The sequence below is a fragment of the Ornithorhynchus anatinus genome, chromosome 18, assembly GCF_004115215.2.
Source record: "Ornithorhynchus anatinus isolate Pmale09 chromosome 18, mOrnAna1.pri.v4, whole genome shotgun sequence".
NCBI lineage: Eukaryota > Metazoa > Chordata > Mammalia > Monotremata > Ornithorhynchidae > Ornithorhynchus > Ornithorhynchus anatinus.
In genome coordinates, this window is record NC_041745.1 from 8,199,627 (window position 1) to 8,217,306 (window position 17,680).

Sequence of the window (17,680 nt, forward strand, 5' to 3'; positions counted from 1 at the left end):
CATTCCCAGCACAACACTGTGTTTACAAAGAGGTGGTTCTTCCGTTTTTTCCTAGTTCAAAAACTGTGATACCACTAATGGTCAAACTATCAACTCTATCATCCCAGTGTTTGCAAACTATAAACAAAAAGAGCTGCAGATAATAAAAATGATTGTGATATTTAAATGCTTACTAAATACCAGGCACTGTACTGGGGTGTACTGCACTGGGGTGGATATAAGCAAATAGGGTTGGATACAGTCCCTGTCCCATGTGGGGCTCACAGTCTCAATGCCCATTTTCCAGATGAGGTAACTGAGGCACAGAGAAGTGAAGTGATTTGCCCAAGGTCACACAGAAGACACGTGGTGGAGCTGGGATTAGAACCCATGAATCCCACGCCTGTGCTCCATCCACTACGCCTTGCTGCTTCTGAGATGCCATAAAGGCATCAGCATAGTTCCAGTCCAAAGTTCATTTATTCTTTGGGCCGGGGCAAAAACAGTGAACAGAGATGGGAAAAAAATCTGAAGGGAATTTTCAGAGACCAGTGTATAGGATGTAAAATCCTAAAGAACCAGGTTGAGGTATGTTTGCTGTATATCTCCTAGCCTTGTATATGTGGATGCTAATGTATGGTGAGGAAGATGAGTCTTCTGACAATAATTACTGTATGATTTAAAGTTAATGCACCATGAATAGATTTGATCTCTTGAAGGAGATAAACTGCTTATCTTCTATGCTAATTTCGGAGATCTCCAAGAAGATTGGTACATTTGATAGAGTTCAGCTCTCACTCAAATGGAGGTGGGAAAGAGTTCCTAAAACCATGGTAGGATACCCTATTTTTACTAAAATTCCCCAGAATCATAGCAGGGGGAGGGGTGGTAGGGTTTGGGCTCGCAGGATAGGGGTGCTGGGGTGAAGGGCTAGGATGGCAAGCACGGGAACAGAGAACGGACAGAGAACAGGAAAGCAGTGAGGAGGGTTGGGACAGGCTGCTTATATAATACTTCCCTTAGGAGCCTGGAGCCAGGTCCCACCTAGTGTCAATAAACCTGAAGCCAGGAGAAAATTCAAATATTGGAAGAGCCATTGTTCATAACTTCCATTCGTCATAACTTGGACTGTGAGAAGTGGACGACTTCCCAAATTTAGCGAACTATAAGAGGGGATAACTAGGATTAGAAATAATATCATCAGTAACAAGTAACAAAACCACCCAAAATTTTTAGGTCCTGTAAATTGTAATTACTGTCTTGCAGGAATCTTTGAAAGGGGGAGGTAAAAGGATGCCTCTTCTGAGCCTTGTTTTACTCAGCAAAAAGGTAAAAGAAAACTCACTATAGGTCTTTCTTAACCTCTTTAGTATGTATAGTGCCTGGCACATAGTAAGTGCTTAACAGATACCATTAAAAAAAAAAAGCTTTAGGGCTGCATCTCTGCCATGTCCAAACATGAGTCCTTTTATATAGTGGCAGTGTACATTTAGTTATAAAACCGAAGTGGCAGTGTACATTTAGTTATAAAACTGAATTGGGTGGTGTCCCTGCTCCCAAGAGCAATAAAGTTCAAAGTTGAGGACACCGCCTGCCGATCTTGGGTGAATGCTTTTCTCCTGGTAGTTGAGGTGTGGCAGGAAACCGCTTTAAAAACTGATTTGGAAGAAACTATGAAAACAGTGCCCAGCCTGGAGGGAGAAAGCCCGTGCTAAATCATAAAGTCCAGCACCTCCATTAAACCAATTCTCTTTATTTTGGCTGGAATTCACCAGGTAATTCAGGTTTTATGTCATTTTATATTTGATTGGCAAATCCTGGGTTAAAATTAGTGCTGAAAGTTTGGAATTGAATATTTTGGTGGACTCTGCTCAGCTCTCTGTGACCCTGTCTCTCATTAGGACTTTTCTTTTATGGTATTTAAGTCCTTACTGTGTGCCCAGGCACTGTTCTAAGCACTGGTTGGACACAATCCATGTCTCACAGGGGCTCACAGTCTTAATTCCCATTTTCAAGATGAGTTAACTGAGGCATAGAGAAGTGAAACGACTTGCCCAAGGTCACAGAACAGACAAGTGATGGAGCTGATGGAGTGATGGAGTGATGGAGTGATGGAGCCCAGGTCCTTCTGATTCCCAGTCCGTGCTCTATCCAGTAGACCGGGCTGCTCCTCTAGGCCTCCCATTTTCTATTGTGTAACAGATGCTTCCACAAGCTGCACATTATTTTGTACAAACATGAAGGGAAGAATGCCATTTCAAGCTACATGCCCAACCCACTTTATCTGTCATTGTTGACCAAAGATTTTGGGCCCCATTGTATATCCTTCCTCAAACACTGATCTATCTAGTGGTAACATCCTCCCTCCCACACCACTCAGAAATTTAGAGGTTTGTCCGTTGGACCACTAGATTGTAAACTCCTTGAGGACAGGGATCGTGTCTGCCAACGATATTGTACTTTCCCAAGTGCCTAGTACTGTGCTCTACACACAGTAACTGATCAATAAATTCCCTTCATGGATTAACTCAAAACTCCTCTCACACTAAGCTTTGAAGTCACTTCAGATTTCTCTCTGTGCCCTCCCTCTAGCCAGATGTACCTGGCCTCCTCCTTTCCCCTACTCTTGTCCTCTGGTCTGGTTAAGCCATTCTCACTTCCTCTTTCCTCTCTCCCCATTTTTTTCTTTCTTTCCCTTTCTTATTCCCTCTTCCCATCATGTGGCGGAGGCCCTTTGGTAGCTGTGGTTCCGAGGTGGTGAGGAGTGTTCGGGAGTGTAGATATTGCTGCCTGTGTGTGACCACTCAGCCTGAGGGTCTGCCTTCCCTAAGTGTGGCAAGCAGGCCGCAAAGCCGGAGGCTACTCTTTTCCCCTCCATCCCTTCTCCTTCCACGGAGGAAGTCAGAGAAGGGGGACGGAATGGTAACAAAGCCTGGGAACAAGTTGTTGAAATTTGCCTCTGCTGCCCAATTACCTTACTTGGCCTGCCACTTAGGGAAGTAATAGAAGAGCGTGTAAGGAGAGTTGTTGGTCTTCTCAGCTCTTGCGTGTTTGCAGCGGAGCACACAGTCAGGACCTGAGCCTAGGTATTGTTAAGAGCAGGTGAGTACTGGGTAAGCTACGTTGCTTTGCATCTCACTTTTCCAGTTCTGCTTGAAATTGTTTTAAAACAGCATTTACAGGGTGAACAGTACTGTTCCTTTCAATCCCTGGTTTCAATCAGAGGGAAGACTCCAAAATTGTAACTTTATATTTCTATCTTATGCCTGGTCTAGTGTAGGCTAGAACACTTAGTAAATTTGACCTTTGTTGTGTTTTTTTTTTATTGCATGGAATGCTTAATATTTCGGGGTACGCAGAAAGTATTGTTTGCTGTGGCTAGCTTTTTTTCCTACCAACAGTCACAATGCATCTTGACATGATGATTGATGATCTAGAATGAAGCGATTAGTACATCAGCTTCAGGTTATAACAGTGGCCTTTAGAGGCTTCATCAGTGTCAATGGTTTAGCACTGTATTACAGGAAGTAACTAAATGTGAAATGCTGCAATAAAATGCCAGCATTTCTTGCTTCACCCTTTCTAAGTGGCCATTCTGTACTATTAACTGTGTGTGATATATCAGAGTAGTTAATAAACCTCATGCTGGAGTTTTAGCAAAATGACGTACATCTATGTTTAAGATGAGTGGAAGCCTCATTATACCCTTGAATCCTGGTTGTGAGCTCGTATCTGGAATCGGAATGGGCATGTATGTCTCCCTGAGCTTCGCCTTAGACTCTCCAAGGTTACAGTTTTCTCTCCACATGCTCGCTGTGGGCAAACACACTTGAAAATGTTTCCAACCCCCACATTGTCAGATGAAGATAATCTTTAGCCAACCTAGGAGCAGATGTGATCCTGGTAGAGGACTTGAATTTTGAACCACGTGCCCTGTTAATTCACCAGACTAAAAGCGGCATCCCATCTTTATTCACCAAAGTACTGTCTTCTGAAGGAGGAGAGGAGGGTGCCCTAGTGTAGAGAGCATTGTGCTGGGTGTGACTCCCACTCTTCCACATAACATTTTTCCAGGCCTTCAAAGGAAGCAAAGAACCAAACTTGCATCTTGGACCATTTTCCTGACTCCCCGGGGCAGGTAGTTATTCCCTGTCTGACACGGCCAGATATTAGCAACCCTGTAGGGGAGAAACATTGCTAGTGATTGTTTCCGGTTTGGCCTCTTTAGCCCTCATTTTCTGCAGGTCTTCCGCTTTTTCTCTTGGTTTCTCTCAGCACTGCCATTGTTGGTGTATGGCCCTTTTATGAGAGGCAGCAGGGTTGGAGTCAGAAGAAGGTCAGGGGCAAACGCTTATTCTCACAGTGAAAGGATCTTGATGGCAGAACCATCCAAAATTAGTTGTGACAGAGACTCGAGTGTGTTGGGAGGCATTTCTTCCTGTCCTTTTTATTTATTTTTGAGTAGAAACTCCAAGGCTCTCTTGAATTGAAGGCCATTCTAATGGGGCACTGGGCAGGAGTATGTCCAGGGGTCTAGATGTGAATTTCTAAATCCATTCGCCTGCAGGTGTTGATTTGGCGGAGGAGCCACTTCCAGTCCCATCAGCTGAAAACTGTGCCTCAGTAGTTTTTTTGTAGCCCATAGGTCTTTGAATTCAGACCTAAAATTTCATTATTAAATGCCTGCCCCAACAATGGGGATTAAACAAATCTGAAACTATCAATTTTCTTTTGCCTTTTAATTCCTATGAAAAGTACTAGTCCGTATTTTATTTAAATTTCATTTCTTTTTAAAAAATGAAGTACAGTGTGAGGAGTGAATGTTACTACATGTAATGGAAATGAGGGGTGTGGCATCAGGTGGTTATAGGTAGCTTCAACACTGGTGTAGATACAGGCAGCTCGGATCGGGCACATTTTCTATCCCACAGCTCAAAGTTGACCAGGCAGGAAAGGCAGATATCGTAACCTCATTTATCAGATGAGAAAACTGAGGCCGAAGAGATTAAGTGACTTGCTCAAGGCCAAACAGAAGACCAGTGGCAGAGCTGGAGTTAGAACCAGTTTCTTCTGACTACCAATCCCTTGTATTCTTTTCCCTAGGCCATGCTACCTCCAAATCTGGAAATCTTAAAAACAAGAAAGCAATGGTTTGGAAATAATGACTTACAAATTCTACTATTTAAAGCTCTCTGATAGATCATGAGCCCCATGAAGGATAGTGTTTGGGTTCTGATAATCTTGTAAATTGCAGGCAGGAAATGAGTCTCCTAACTGTCATATTGTACTCTCCCAAGTGCATAGTACAGTGCCCTGCACACAGTATGTGCTCAATAAATATGATTGTTTCTTCTCCCAGAATTTAGAATAGTACTTTGGCAAAATAAGCGCTTAACAAATACCATCATTATTCTTCACCTATTTGTCTTTCCATTATATTTTTCCCCTCCTTACTGTTTATCAGTAGTATTTACACCCGTGGTATATTTCCAAATACTTAGTACAGTTGCTCTGACCTGAATCATTTCGATGCTGACCTCCTTGGAGGGAGGTGACTGGATCAGATGCTCGATCGTTGTCCCTCCCGGAAATCACAGGCCCCTGATGTCACTCGAGGAATCCCGTGACCCTCGGTTGACCTGGAAACAGGAGGCATAAGTTATGTTGGGGAGGTTATGAGAAGTGAGATAATGGCATCATAAGGAGACCAAAAAAGTGCTCGAGTGCTCTGCCGGACCCCTTTCCCTTGCTACTGACGTTAATGTTCCTCTCCCAGGTCGCTCTGAACTCCTTTGCCGCTTTTGAGCCCATGGCACTTCGCAGCAGAAGCCGAGAAAGGAAGAGAGGCCTTCCGTGGGCACAGTTCGCTTGTAAAATTAGATGCAGTAAAATCCTCAAGGAAATCACCAGCGGTGTAAGGACTTAAGAACCAGACCCATGTGTGTCATTAGGGTTTTTTGCCGTCCCCTTTTACAATATTCCTGCATTTTGTCTGGGAGCTAGAGCCAAGTAATATTTCCATCAGTGGTTCCAGAGCTTTCCCTGGCATCCAGAATGATTGTTACTTACTAATCCTTATAGTAGAGATTGTTAATGTTCATCTCTTCTGCAGTTTCAACTCCGACTTTCAGCCACTGAAGGGAAGGTCTCATTAATTGGGATGCTCAAGAGCTCCATATTAGAATGTTTTTTCACTTCGCGATGGAGGGATGTATATCTGCCAGCTAGTTTCACAGTGTCTTCCCAGGAGGAATATTTATTAGATTCATGGCAGTAAACTTTGGGTCCTAAACAAGACATCAGACTGTCCAGCTCCTCTCATGTCCTGGGTTTGACTAGGCTTTTGTATGTGACTCGTTCTTTTTCCCAACAGAAACTAGAATTGGTAGATACCATTTTCTCTTTGGTGGCCTGCTGTTAGCGCAATCCTAATGAATCACTGTATGAAACACCTTGTTTCTTTCCCCAGCCTTTGCTCATAGTAAATTAAAATGGAGCAAAACCTGTTAAATGAGATTCATCATATTCACAAAAGGCCAGAGACGCTGGAACTCGTGCTTAGTTTTTGTTGCTCGGACAGAAGAATCTCAGGGGAAGGGTGTACTTTGTTAAACTTGGACTCTCTTATTGTCTCAAGGATCAATCAGTCAGGTGTATTGCGTGCAGAGCCCTGTACTAAGCCCTTGGGAGAATACAATATGGTAGAGGGAGGTAGACTCAGTCCTCCCACAAGGAGCTTGCAGTCTTGGAGAGACAGACAATACAGTTAATTACAGATGGATATGTCCAGAAGTTCCGTTGGCCTTGGGGATGGGTGAATATTAAAAGACACAGACCTGAGTGCATAAGTAACATAGAAGGGAAGGGCTCTCAGAGGGGATATGATATTAGGAGGACTTTGAAGCTGGGAGAGTGGTAGTCTGATGAATATTGAGGGGAAGTGAGTTCCAGACCAGAGAGAGGATGTGGGCAAGGAGTCGGAGTCAAGAGAGGCAGTGAGTAACCACAAAAGGAGTCCAGTCAATCAGAAATTTTTTTTAAGCGCCTACAGTGGGTACTGGCTCTCGTTATATCCCGGCTAGACTACTGTGTCACCCTTCTCTCTGATCTCCCTTCCTCCTCTCTCGCCCCGCTCCAGTCTATTCTTCACTCCGCTGCCCGGCTCATCTTCCTACAGAAACGATCTGGGCATGTCACTCCCGTTCTTAAACCCCTCCAGTGGTTGCCTATCAACCTCTGCTCCAAACAAAAACTCCTCACTCTAGGCTTCAAGGCTCTCCATCACCTTGCCCCATCCTACTCTCTCCCTTCTCTCTTTCTATTGCCCTGCACTTTCTGCTCCTCTGCCGCCCACCTCCTCACCGTCCCTCGGTCTCGCCTATCCCGCCATTGACCCCTGGGCCACATCCTCCCGCAGTCCTGGAATGCCCTCCCTCCTCACCTCCGACAATCTAATTCTCTTCCCCTCTTCAAATCCCTACTTAAAGCTCACCTCCTCCAAGAGGCCTTCCCAGACTGAGCTCCCCCCCTTTTCCCTCTGCTCCCTCTATCCCCCCTTCACCTCTCCACAGCTAAACCCTCTTCTCCCCTCTTTCCCTCTACCCACCCCCCCCGTCACCCCCTCAGCACTGTACTCGTCCGCTCAACTGTATATATCTTCATCACCCTATTTATTTTGTTTAATGAGATGTACATTACCCTGATTCTATTTATTTGCCACTGTTTTTATGAAATGTTTTTCCCCTTGACTCTATTTATTGCCATTGTTCTTGTCTGCCTGTCTCCCCCGATTAGACTGTAAGCCCGTCAAAGGGCAGGAACTGTCTCTATCTGTTGCCGACTTGTACATTCCAAGTGCTTAGTACAGTGCTCTGCACATCGTAAGCGCTCAATAAATACTATTGAATGAATACTAAGCACTTGGGAGAGTAAACTCGAATTAATAATCGTGATCCCTGCCCTCAAGAAGCTTAATATTCCTGCAGTACACTTATGCATAGAGCAGTTAATTTATTCCACTTATTTGTTAATTCCTTCAATTTTCTGTACTGTCGAGGCTATATTTTTCATTTCGTTCCCAGTGTATGTAACTTATGTGTGTCTGCCACTTTTTCCCATTAGCTCAAAGGACAGGGATTTTGTCTTCCTTTGCAGTATGATCCCAAGTTCTTAGTACAGTGCTCTGCACCCAGTAGAGATTCATTAAATCCTGATGAAGATGGTAATTTGATATTCCTTTGTCAGAAATTTTGATCACTAATTACATGACTACATAAAACAGTACAAATCTTCCCCATTTTTTAAAAGTGGAGGATTTTTTTGGTAGCGTAATAGTCATCATAGATGGTTTTTATTGAGCACTTACTATGTGCAGAGCACTGTACTGAGCGCTTGGGAGAGTACAGTTCAACAGAGTTGGTAGACCCATTCCTCTCTTGAGTCCGACTCCTTGCCCACATCCTCTCTCTGGTCTGGAACTCACTTCCCCCTCGATATTCATCAGACTACCACTCTCACATTGGTCCCTGTCCCACATAGGACTACAGCATTAAATACCCGTTTTATAGTAGAGGTAACTGAAGCATGGAGAAGTTAAGTGAATTGCCCAGGGTCACACAGAAGAATATTAGCAGAGCTGGGATTAGAACCCAGGTCCTCTGACTTCCTAGCACTTACTGTGTACCAAGTGCTGTCCTAAGTGATGCTGTCCTTAAGTGCTGGGTAAGATTACAAGATGAAAAGGGAGGTCTTGGTCCTTGTCCCACTTGGGGCTCACAGTCCAAGTAGGAGGGAGAACAAGTATGTAATCCACATTTTACAGATGGGGAAACCGAGGCACAGAGAAGCCCAGCTCCACCAGAACGCTTGTCTTCAGGGCACGTTTGGGTGTGAAGGTTGTTGGGGAGTTTCGAACGCCCATCTGACAGACCACAGACGTCTGTTGGGTTACGGCCCACTGCAGAGTTGATGGGATCAGACACTGAAAGGCCTAGCTATTTTCTTCTGCACATCAGACACTGGAAGGCCTAGTTATTTTCCTCCACACGGGGTGCAGCGAGACTACAGCCCTCACATTTTAGGAGAAGGGGGCGGACAATAGAAAAGTGAACCCCGGTTAGGGGAGGAAGTGAATTGTTAAGTGTTGCAGCTGGGCCTGGAGGAGACGAGAATTCAGAGCATTTTTCATTGCAGTGCATGCACGTATCACAATTTCTGGATTAGATGTAAAAAGAGAGATTTAGGGTGTGAGCAGATAATAGACAGACAGTGACTTATGAGATTTTTTTTTTCTTCTTTAAAGGGACAGGCAATCAAGCTTGCCTGTGGCTTCCAAGAGAGGCTATAGGACAGATGGAGTGATGTGGGTGATTGCTACTATCGAATATTACCTGTGGTTTTCTTCTCCAGTGTAAGATGGGCTTGTTGACGTTTGCATAGTGCTCATGGAGTCGGAAACAAGTGAAACTGTAGCAGTGAGCTTGTAAGCATTTTATCCCGTGTGAAAATATTTAGCTTTCTGGATTTTCCAAATGTTCTAATTTGTATTAGAAAAGTAGTAGTATTTAAAATGGTTTTTATTACACATCTACTGAATCTTGCAAATTAAACCAGAGTAGATGAGTTTCATTGCAATTTTACATTTATTCCTTTTGAGAGTAGCCTTCCCGGCTCTTAAGCAAAGAGGAATTCTTGTTTACTGCCTTTATTCTGCTCAGCAAACTCATCGTAAACTAAGATCCACAGATTCCTGGTCTGTGGAATCACAAAAAGACATTTATGGGCATTTTCTGCAGGAGTCATTTGCAGTGGAAGCAGTTCTGGCATTCTTAGTGAGGGTTTTTAACCATACACTTCGAGGTGTTAGGGTCTTACCAAGTAGTTTGTGGCTAATAATAATAATTGTGGCATTTAAGTGCCTAAGGTATCAAGTACTATACTAAACCCTGGGATGGATACAAGATAATTATGGTCCCAAATGGGGGCTCACTGTCTAAGTAGGAAGGAGAATCCCCATTTTATAGATGAGGGAACTGAGGCACAGGGAAGTTAAGTCACTTGCCCGTGGTCCTGCAGCAGGTATGTGGTGGAGTCAGAATTGGAACCCAGGTCCTGTGACTCCCAGGCTCTTTCCACTAGGCCACGCTGCATCTCACTCTGTAGTTCCAAACCATTCTGTTTAGGTTCCTTATATTGTTCACTAAAGTGGTCGAAGAAGCCAGTTCTGAGACCCGAGAAACTGAATTAGCTCCATTTCAAATAATTCTTGTGAATTATTTATGATGACTGCTTTAGTAAATACTTGCTGCAATAATACTTGCTGCAACGAACTGCAAGCCCTTCTATCTAGATCCTGAGAGATTTTTGCTCTGAGTCAGTCACATTAGTAACTCTATTGCTTATGGGCTGTTGGAAGCCTTTGTTGCCCCTCAGAGGGGTAATTAGAGGGAATGATAAAAGGGGACTCCAGGTCCTGGTTGGCACCCAAACCGGCTGTGAACTGCTCGGTATCGAGCTATTTTTAGAAACAACTGGCTGGGGTCTGTGATTTCAGTTACTTGTCACGTTCTGGCTGACAAGATCAGTGCCCTCGCGTACACGGAATCACGTTAGCTCTTTCCAGCTTCATTTTTGGGATAGTGTGCTATTACCCGAACATGTCTCTCACTGATACTTATTGGCTGTTTTATTGGCTGTTTTAGGGTCGTGCAGTATCCTGTGGTCAGTCCATCTGACAATTTGCTTTTTTTTCAGGCCATGTTTAGAGAAAACAAATGTTCCTTGGGTTTGTTTTTAGCTCAAATGGGGATCTAAAATTTTTTTGTCTCACTGCAAGAGAAGAGTATCCATTCCTAATGTTCAGTTCTATTGATAGCAACTACTTTGACATGCATACTTAAGACTTAAAGCCTTCTGCAATGAGATTTTAATTTCACGCCAGGATCTTTATTGCTTCACAATAATTCCCTCCCTTATGAGAATGTAATGAAGATGAGTTGGGTGCTAAATACTTTAGCTTACTTTCTGCAACCCAAGAAATGAAACCAGCATTAGGGTTGGAACTGCTCTTGGGAATTTGAAACCTTAAATTAATTCCCAAAATGGTATTTCTGCCCAAGGTGTGTATGCCCTGCTTCCCAATAGCCCTCAATTTTGGCTTTCAAGCAACAGATCTGAGGAAATAGAGCCTTTTCTTGGTGCTTGCCTTCTCTTCAAACATGGTTCTTGCTCCTTTTATGCCTATTTGGCATCCCCAGAATGACCTTTAAGGCTTTTAGTGACCTTGGGTGTTTTGGTAGCAGGGTGAATTTCTTCCCAGAAAGTTAGGGCACAATGCTTAAGGGGACAGTTGCTGTAGGAGAGGAGATCTGCGTACCACAGAAGTGCTCTGAAGCAGTCGGCATGTGTGTTTTGCCTTCACTCTTCAAAGCAAAAATTACTTTAGAAAATTGGAGGCTAATAAAATGGAAGGCAGCTCAGTGAGTCATGGTACACTTACATGAGAAACAGTTTTGGGGACTAGAATCCAGATCTCCTGACTCCCAGTCCCATACAGCTTCCACTAGACCACATTGCCTGTAATGCACACGTACTTCAGCTTAACTAAGGTTAAAATAGTATGAAATCTCTTGGCCCATTATTCATAAAGGTATGGAAAGACTTCTAAAGGGAAGAGTTCCACCACAACTGAATTTCTCTTTGCTCCTTTTGTAGGTGCCGGAGATCAGAATTTGTTTACTTCTGTTTATCCAACACTATCCCAGCAGCTTCCAAGAGAACCCATGGAATGGAGAAGGTACCACATCTTTTGTGATTTTAAAAAATATCCTCCTAGTGAAACAATCGAATCCTGACTTGGATTTTATCTGTGTGGGAGGGAGTGTGGATCTCCGTTTCTCATGCCCCCTTCTTTCCCAATCTTGGACTGTGGTTCCTATTCCCAAGGCTTCTCCACAGCTATAGTTTCCTGTAAAAAAAACTATAATTCCCTTCGTCAATTTCAGCTTTTTGTTCACTTTAATGATACTTACAGAAGTTGATAATTTTATGAAGGATGTATAACTGGCAGCTTTCTAAAAGTGCAGTCTGAGAACAAGGGTTGAATTACCTCGACAGGAATAAGTTTGGTCTGCTTGCTGATGAGATTTTTTTTTGAGGTAGACAGCTCATTTTTAGATGGTGAGTTCCCTCAGTGTATCTCAAAATCTTATTGGCACGGGGGCTCCATTTTTCAGAAACTGGTAATGCCTACCCCTTTTCTTCTGTGGCAAGCATGAACTCCTGGCCCTTTAGCTTCAAGACTCTCCATCCGCTTCTCCTTAGCTAACTGCTCACCTGATTCTCCCCATTTTGCACTCTTCCAAGACCACCATATTAACATGTCCAATCTCACTCTTCCAACTTCTTGCGCATGTCTTCCCCCTGCTTGGCACTCCTTTCCGCTCCAAATCAGCTAGACCAAAGCTCTCCCCGTTCTCGCAGCCTTCCTGAAACCCAGCCTCTGCCAGGAGGCTTTTCCCAGTTAATTTCCACCGCCCCTGGTTGTGTCAGTCCAACAAGCACCCTTAGCACAGACGTATCTTTATGCTTATGCGGGTTTACATATACTACTAATGCATTATTCACTCGTTAATTCAAGCTGTTCAACTTTGCCTACCCCTGGACTTAATCATGTTTGTTCTACCTCCAAATAATTGTTTCTGCGTGTCTCCTGCATTAGATCCTCAGAGGTAGAGATCATTTCTTTTTTATTGCACTCTCCCACCTGCTTAGTATGGTGGTCTACTGTGGTTACTCAGGAGCAGCGTGGCTCAGTGGAAAGAGCACGGGCTTGGGAGTCAGAGGTCATGAGTTCGAATCCTGGCTCTGCCACTTGTCAGCTGTGTGACTATGGGCAAGTCACTTAACTTCTCTGGGCCTCAGTTACCTCATCTGTAAAATGGGGATTAACTGTGAGCCTCACGTGGGACAACCTGATTACCCTGTATCTACCCCAGCACTTAGAACAGTGCTCGGCACATAGTAAGCGCTTAACAAATGCCAACATTATTCTTATTATTATTACATTTAAATGATGTATGTTGTCTCTCCCTGGACAGGAGGAGTTATCAGGGGCTATATATAGGCAAAAACAAAGGCCTTTCTGTTGTTCTCTTAAGAATGACAGTGTTGGAGTTGATGAAGAATGTGGAAAAATGAGCTCCCAAGTAATTAGTCCACCAACTGGGGAAAATTCTTTGAATTCATAAAATTATGATTTTATGCTCTTCATCTTATGAGTAGGCCATAGGAAACAACCAAATTTGAAGTGGGCTAATTAGATTTATGTTGAATTTATGATTTTTGACTCACAAACTTGATTATTCAGGGGTTTTAGGTGAATATCTCCCCTACTCCATGGAATTTAAGGTACTTTTTTCCTGGGAACTCTATGGTGCCTTGATGAAATAGAAGAGTTAACCTCTCATTTTGGAGAGAGAATTTTACTCATATAGCCTCTCAGTCCTGGATTTGAGTGTGACCCAATATTTCGGTAGTAGGTTTATAGTGCCTTTATGTATTCAGTAGCTAAATTATGCATTTAATTATGCATTTATAAATTATGTATTTAATAGCTCACATTGAACCTGCCGAGTTTTCACAAATGAATTCCAGCTCAAAAATCTTTTTATTAAAAGGATTTAAAAGGACCCAAATGGCTATTAAAAACAACCCAACCCGATGAGAAGTGTTAAACTTCATATTACTTTGCAATATTGGATTTTTTTTAAATATAGTAAAGTAGAAATCTCACATTTCATCAGTAGTCTTATTTTACACACTCGTTTATAATACCATATGTTTTATTGGAGATTTGAGAATATCAGAATTCAAATCCTGTTTAAGGTGGGTTAGTTGTGGACTGGCAGTGGGGAAAAGCCTCTGACCTAATCAGTTTCTCCTGCTGTCCCTGTACCTGAGAGCGTGTTTTCTCCCAAGATGGGTAGTGTGGCGAGTCATGAATCATGGAAATCCTCCTCCCAGCCTTTTTATCCTGAGGTTGGTTATAGGTCAAAGGGAAGTTAATAATCCTTAAATCTTTGTTCTCATGAGTTATGCCTGAGAATTAAGCTGTTAAAATGAAAAATAGGGCTGCATTAGTAGGTTTATGTGATTCAGCGCCGTGAAAATTTTATAAATGCTTGTTGGACAAGTATTAAGTGTATTTATCTCAGATGTACTGTTTTACCTTAGTAGACTAGGTAGCGTAAGTAGAATGGGGGATTTTCCCTGAAACCACAAAACTGAAGTTTTCCAAGGTGAAATCCTAGCCTTTGCTTTCAGTACCCTAATATACAGAATGAAAATGTTCGTGTTTTGAGAACATAAAAAATGGATTACATTGCACCTTCTTGACATTATTGCCTTTTGTTCAATCCTGCTTTCTCCTCAATCATAATTTGACCTCATTTATTTTCTTTTGCATAGGTCCTATGGCCGTGCTCCAAAGATGATTCACCTAGAGTCTAATTTTGTTCAGTTCAAAGATGAGCTGCTCCCCAAAGAAGGGAACAAAGCTCTTCTCACCTTCCCCTTTCTTCATATTTATTGGACAGAATGCTGTGTAAGTATTAGGCTAAGAAGGAAAAACAGGTGTCCTCGCACTAGGGCACGAATGTGTTAGAGAGTTAAACTTTATTTTGTGGTAATGGCGCTCTCTTTCAGGTTTACCACTTTACTAGGTTGTTTGGATTTTTTCCCCCCAGATGTGCTTTTCCTCCACCGTTTCATTTATTTTTGCATTTCAACAGTAGCTCTTAGAAGGTGCAGTTTTGAAAAGAACTGTCAATTATTTGACACTTGGACTTCTTTTTTTCCAGTGCAGCTGAGTTTTTAAGGAAGAGAGTAGCAGTCTCCGATGTAGACTGAGAGCCCCATGCGGGACCAGATGATCTTGTATCTGCCCCAGTCCTTTGTTCAGTGCTTGACACATAGTAAGAGCTTAACAAATATTATTACATAATATAATAATAATTATTATTTTTGAGGTGCACATGGAAGGTCCTGCTAAGTTCCTTTCACTCAGGAGGCTTGTCCTAGTGGCAAGAGCACAGCCTTGGAAGTCGGAGGATGTGGGTTCTGATCCTGGCTCTGCCACTTGTCTGCTGTGTGCCCTTGGGCAAGTCACTTAACTTCTCTGTGCCTCAGTTACCTCATCTGTAAAATGGGGATTAAGATTGTGAGCCCCACATGGGACAACCTGTTTAGCTGGTATCTACCCTAGCGCTTAGAACAGTGCTCGGAATAGTAAGCGCTTAACAAATACCATAAGTATTATTATATGGTGGCCCAATTCTCGATGACTCCTGTGGGCAGTGCCAGAATAGGGGGCTCTAGATAGGTTAGTTGCCGGGGGCCTCTTATCTTTTGTGGGGATGGGCACTTTGCCTGGAGCTACCCATTTTCTGAGAATGGGGATTGGGGAACAATTCCATGCAAGACCCTTGGAAGTAAGACATCCTAACCGGGATGGCTTAAGGGGACCAGCTGTTGGACCAGGGAATAAATCCTCACCTTATACCTCTCTTCTCTTTCATCCCCCGAGTTGGAAGTAGAACCCAATGGCTGTTCTTGGCTCAAAGGTTCCACTTGCCGAACGTCAGCCAAGATTAGGACCTAGGTCCTTCTAACGCCCAGGCCTGTGCTGTTATCCACTAGACCATGCTGCTTCTCTATTTTCTTGCAATGAAAATAGGCTTGCAAAAATGTTAACTCCTGCATTATCAGTTCTCTGAGGGCGCAAGAGTTGAGTTCTTGAAGAACTCTCCATCAGGGACAATTTGCTTCGCAGTGGCTGACGGCTGCAACCTTATGTCCAACCATTTTTTTCCTACATAAGATCCTCTTCTACCCAAGCTGGTGGGCATTGTTCAAAGAACATTCCCTAATTTTTTTTTCTTATGATATTAAAGCACTTACCTTGTGTCATACACTGATCTAAGCACCAAGGTAGATAAAAGTTAGATTAGACAGAGGGTTCGAACCAAAACATGTAGTGAAGACCCATGAGGTTTTGGAGAATTGACTGTTGGCTTTTTTTTTTTAATCCGAGGAAATTGCAACAAAAGTGCAACATAAATGGTTTATTACTCATAGAATAATAAATGGAAAGGGCATTTTGTGGTCATTTGTCCAGGCTCCAAGCAGGTAAATAACCTAACTGTAGAAAGGATAAATGTTCTTAGATTTTTTTGTTGTTAAGCTTACAGAGCCGTAAATGCAGGTATTTTTGAACTGATTCTTGAAGGTATTCATTGTTGGATAATTTATCTGCTATAATTGGAATTTGAAAAATCTTAAAGGAATTTAACTTGATTGGCCTTGTCAGTGACTCGTAATTTATTTTCTAGGACACTGAAGTCTATAAAGCCACAGTAAAAGATGACATCACCAAATGGCAGAACGTTCTGAAAGCCCATAGCTCTGTGGATTGGTTAATTGTGGTAGTCGAAAGTGATGCCAAGAAAAAAAACAAAACCAATATTCTTCCCCGTACATCCATTGTAGACAAGATAAGAAATGATTTTTGTAATAAACAGAGTGACAGGTAAGAGGCTTCCTAATCCTAACTTTTTCTGTTAATGCAAGAGTAGCTCATTTTAGATGGTTTCTGGTCCTCTCTCTCAGAAATTGTAGAAAGGATGACTCAAGTGAGTGTGTTTGTTTTTATGGTATTAAGTGCTGTTCTAAATGGTAGTTAAAAGTTAATCAGGCCAGATAGTCCCTGTCCCACATGGGGCTCACAGTCTAAGTAAGAGGGAGAAAGGGTTGAACCCCCATTTTGCAGTTGGGGAAACGGAGGCTCAGAGTTAAGTGTCTTACACAAGGTCACACAGCAATAAGTGGCAGAGCTGGGACTAGAACCCAGGTCCTGTGGCTCCTTGCTTTATCTTCTAGACCATGCTTCTTCCCTGAAATTTAACCAGACTAAAGTTCTGGTTAGAGATGCTCATCTCACATCTTGCAAATTTGGTTTGAAGTTCCAGATTAAAGAATAACAAGGTAAATCCTTTCTCCTGCAGGGGGTTGGATGATCATTTTATAACCAAGTTTTATAGGCTTAGAAATATAGTTCTTTCCACTTGCTCCGAAATGATGGCCTGGAAGTGCTGAGGGTCCTCAGTATTAATTTTGAGGTGAGAGTGCTTTTCAGCTTCCTCTATTGCTTTACTGGCTACTCAGCCTCGGGCCACTGGGGCTCCCATCCATCTCTGCTCCAGCTCCAAGGGAGAGGAAACATCCCCTCCCTCCACCCCACCACAAGTATGGGATCTTCTCAACTTTGAGAACATTTGGAAGGCCACAGTTAAGGATTTGGAGACTGATGGACCAAACGATGAGGCGTCTGAAGCTCTGCCACAATGCCCTACCTACTTCTCTGTCCTTGCCTCACATATTGCTTTTGTGTTTTCTTCTTTCTTTTGAATCCCCATCCACTTCAAGCCCTCTTATTCTTAAGTTGGGAGCCCCTTAGGGGGAGAGGGACCATGAATAATTCACACCAGTTTATTTATTTCCCAGCTGTCAGTTTAGTGTTTTGCCTACAGTGGGTGCTAATGAATAGTATTACTATTACTATTGGAATAAAAACTCTCATGTAAATATGGGAGTGAGTATTGCCCAGCTTGTGAGGGGAAATATTTCCATCCCATGCATGGGCATG

General features: G+C 42.9%; 1 protein-coding gene across 1 annotated transcript in view; it reads left to right on the forward strand.

The window, feature by feature from the left end:
- The window catches only part of TRAPPC10 (trafficking protein particle complex subunit 10), a 61,783-nt gene that overhangs the window by 5,337 nt on the left and 38,766 nt on the right, over window positions 1-17,680 (forward strand). Inside the window, 3 exon segments of the mRNA XM_001512153.3 lie at window positions 11,692-11,773; window positions 14,446-14,581; window positions 16,368-16,564. Coding sequence (XP_001512203.2) covers window positions 11,692-11,773; window positions 14,446-14,581; window positions 16,368-16,564 — 415 coding nt within the window.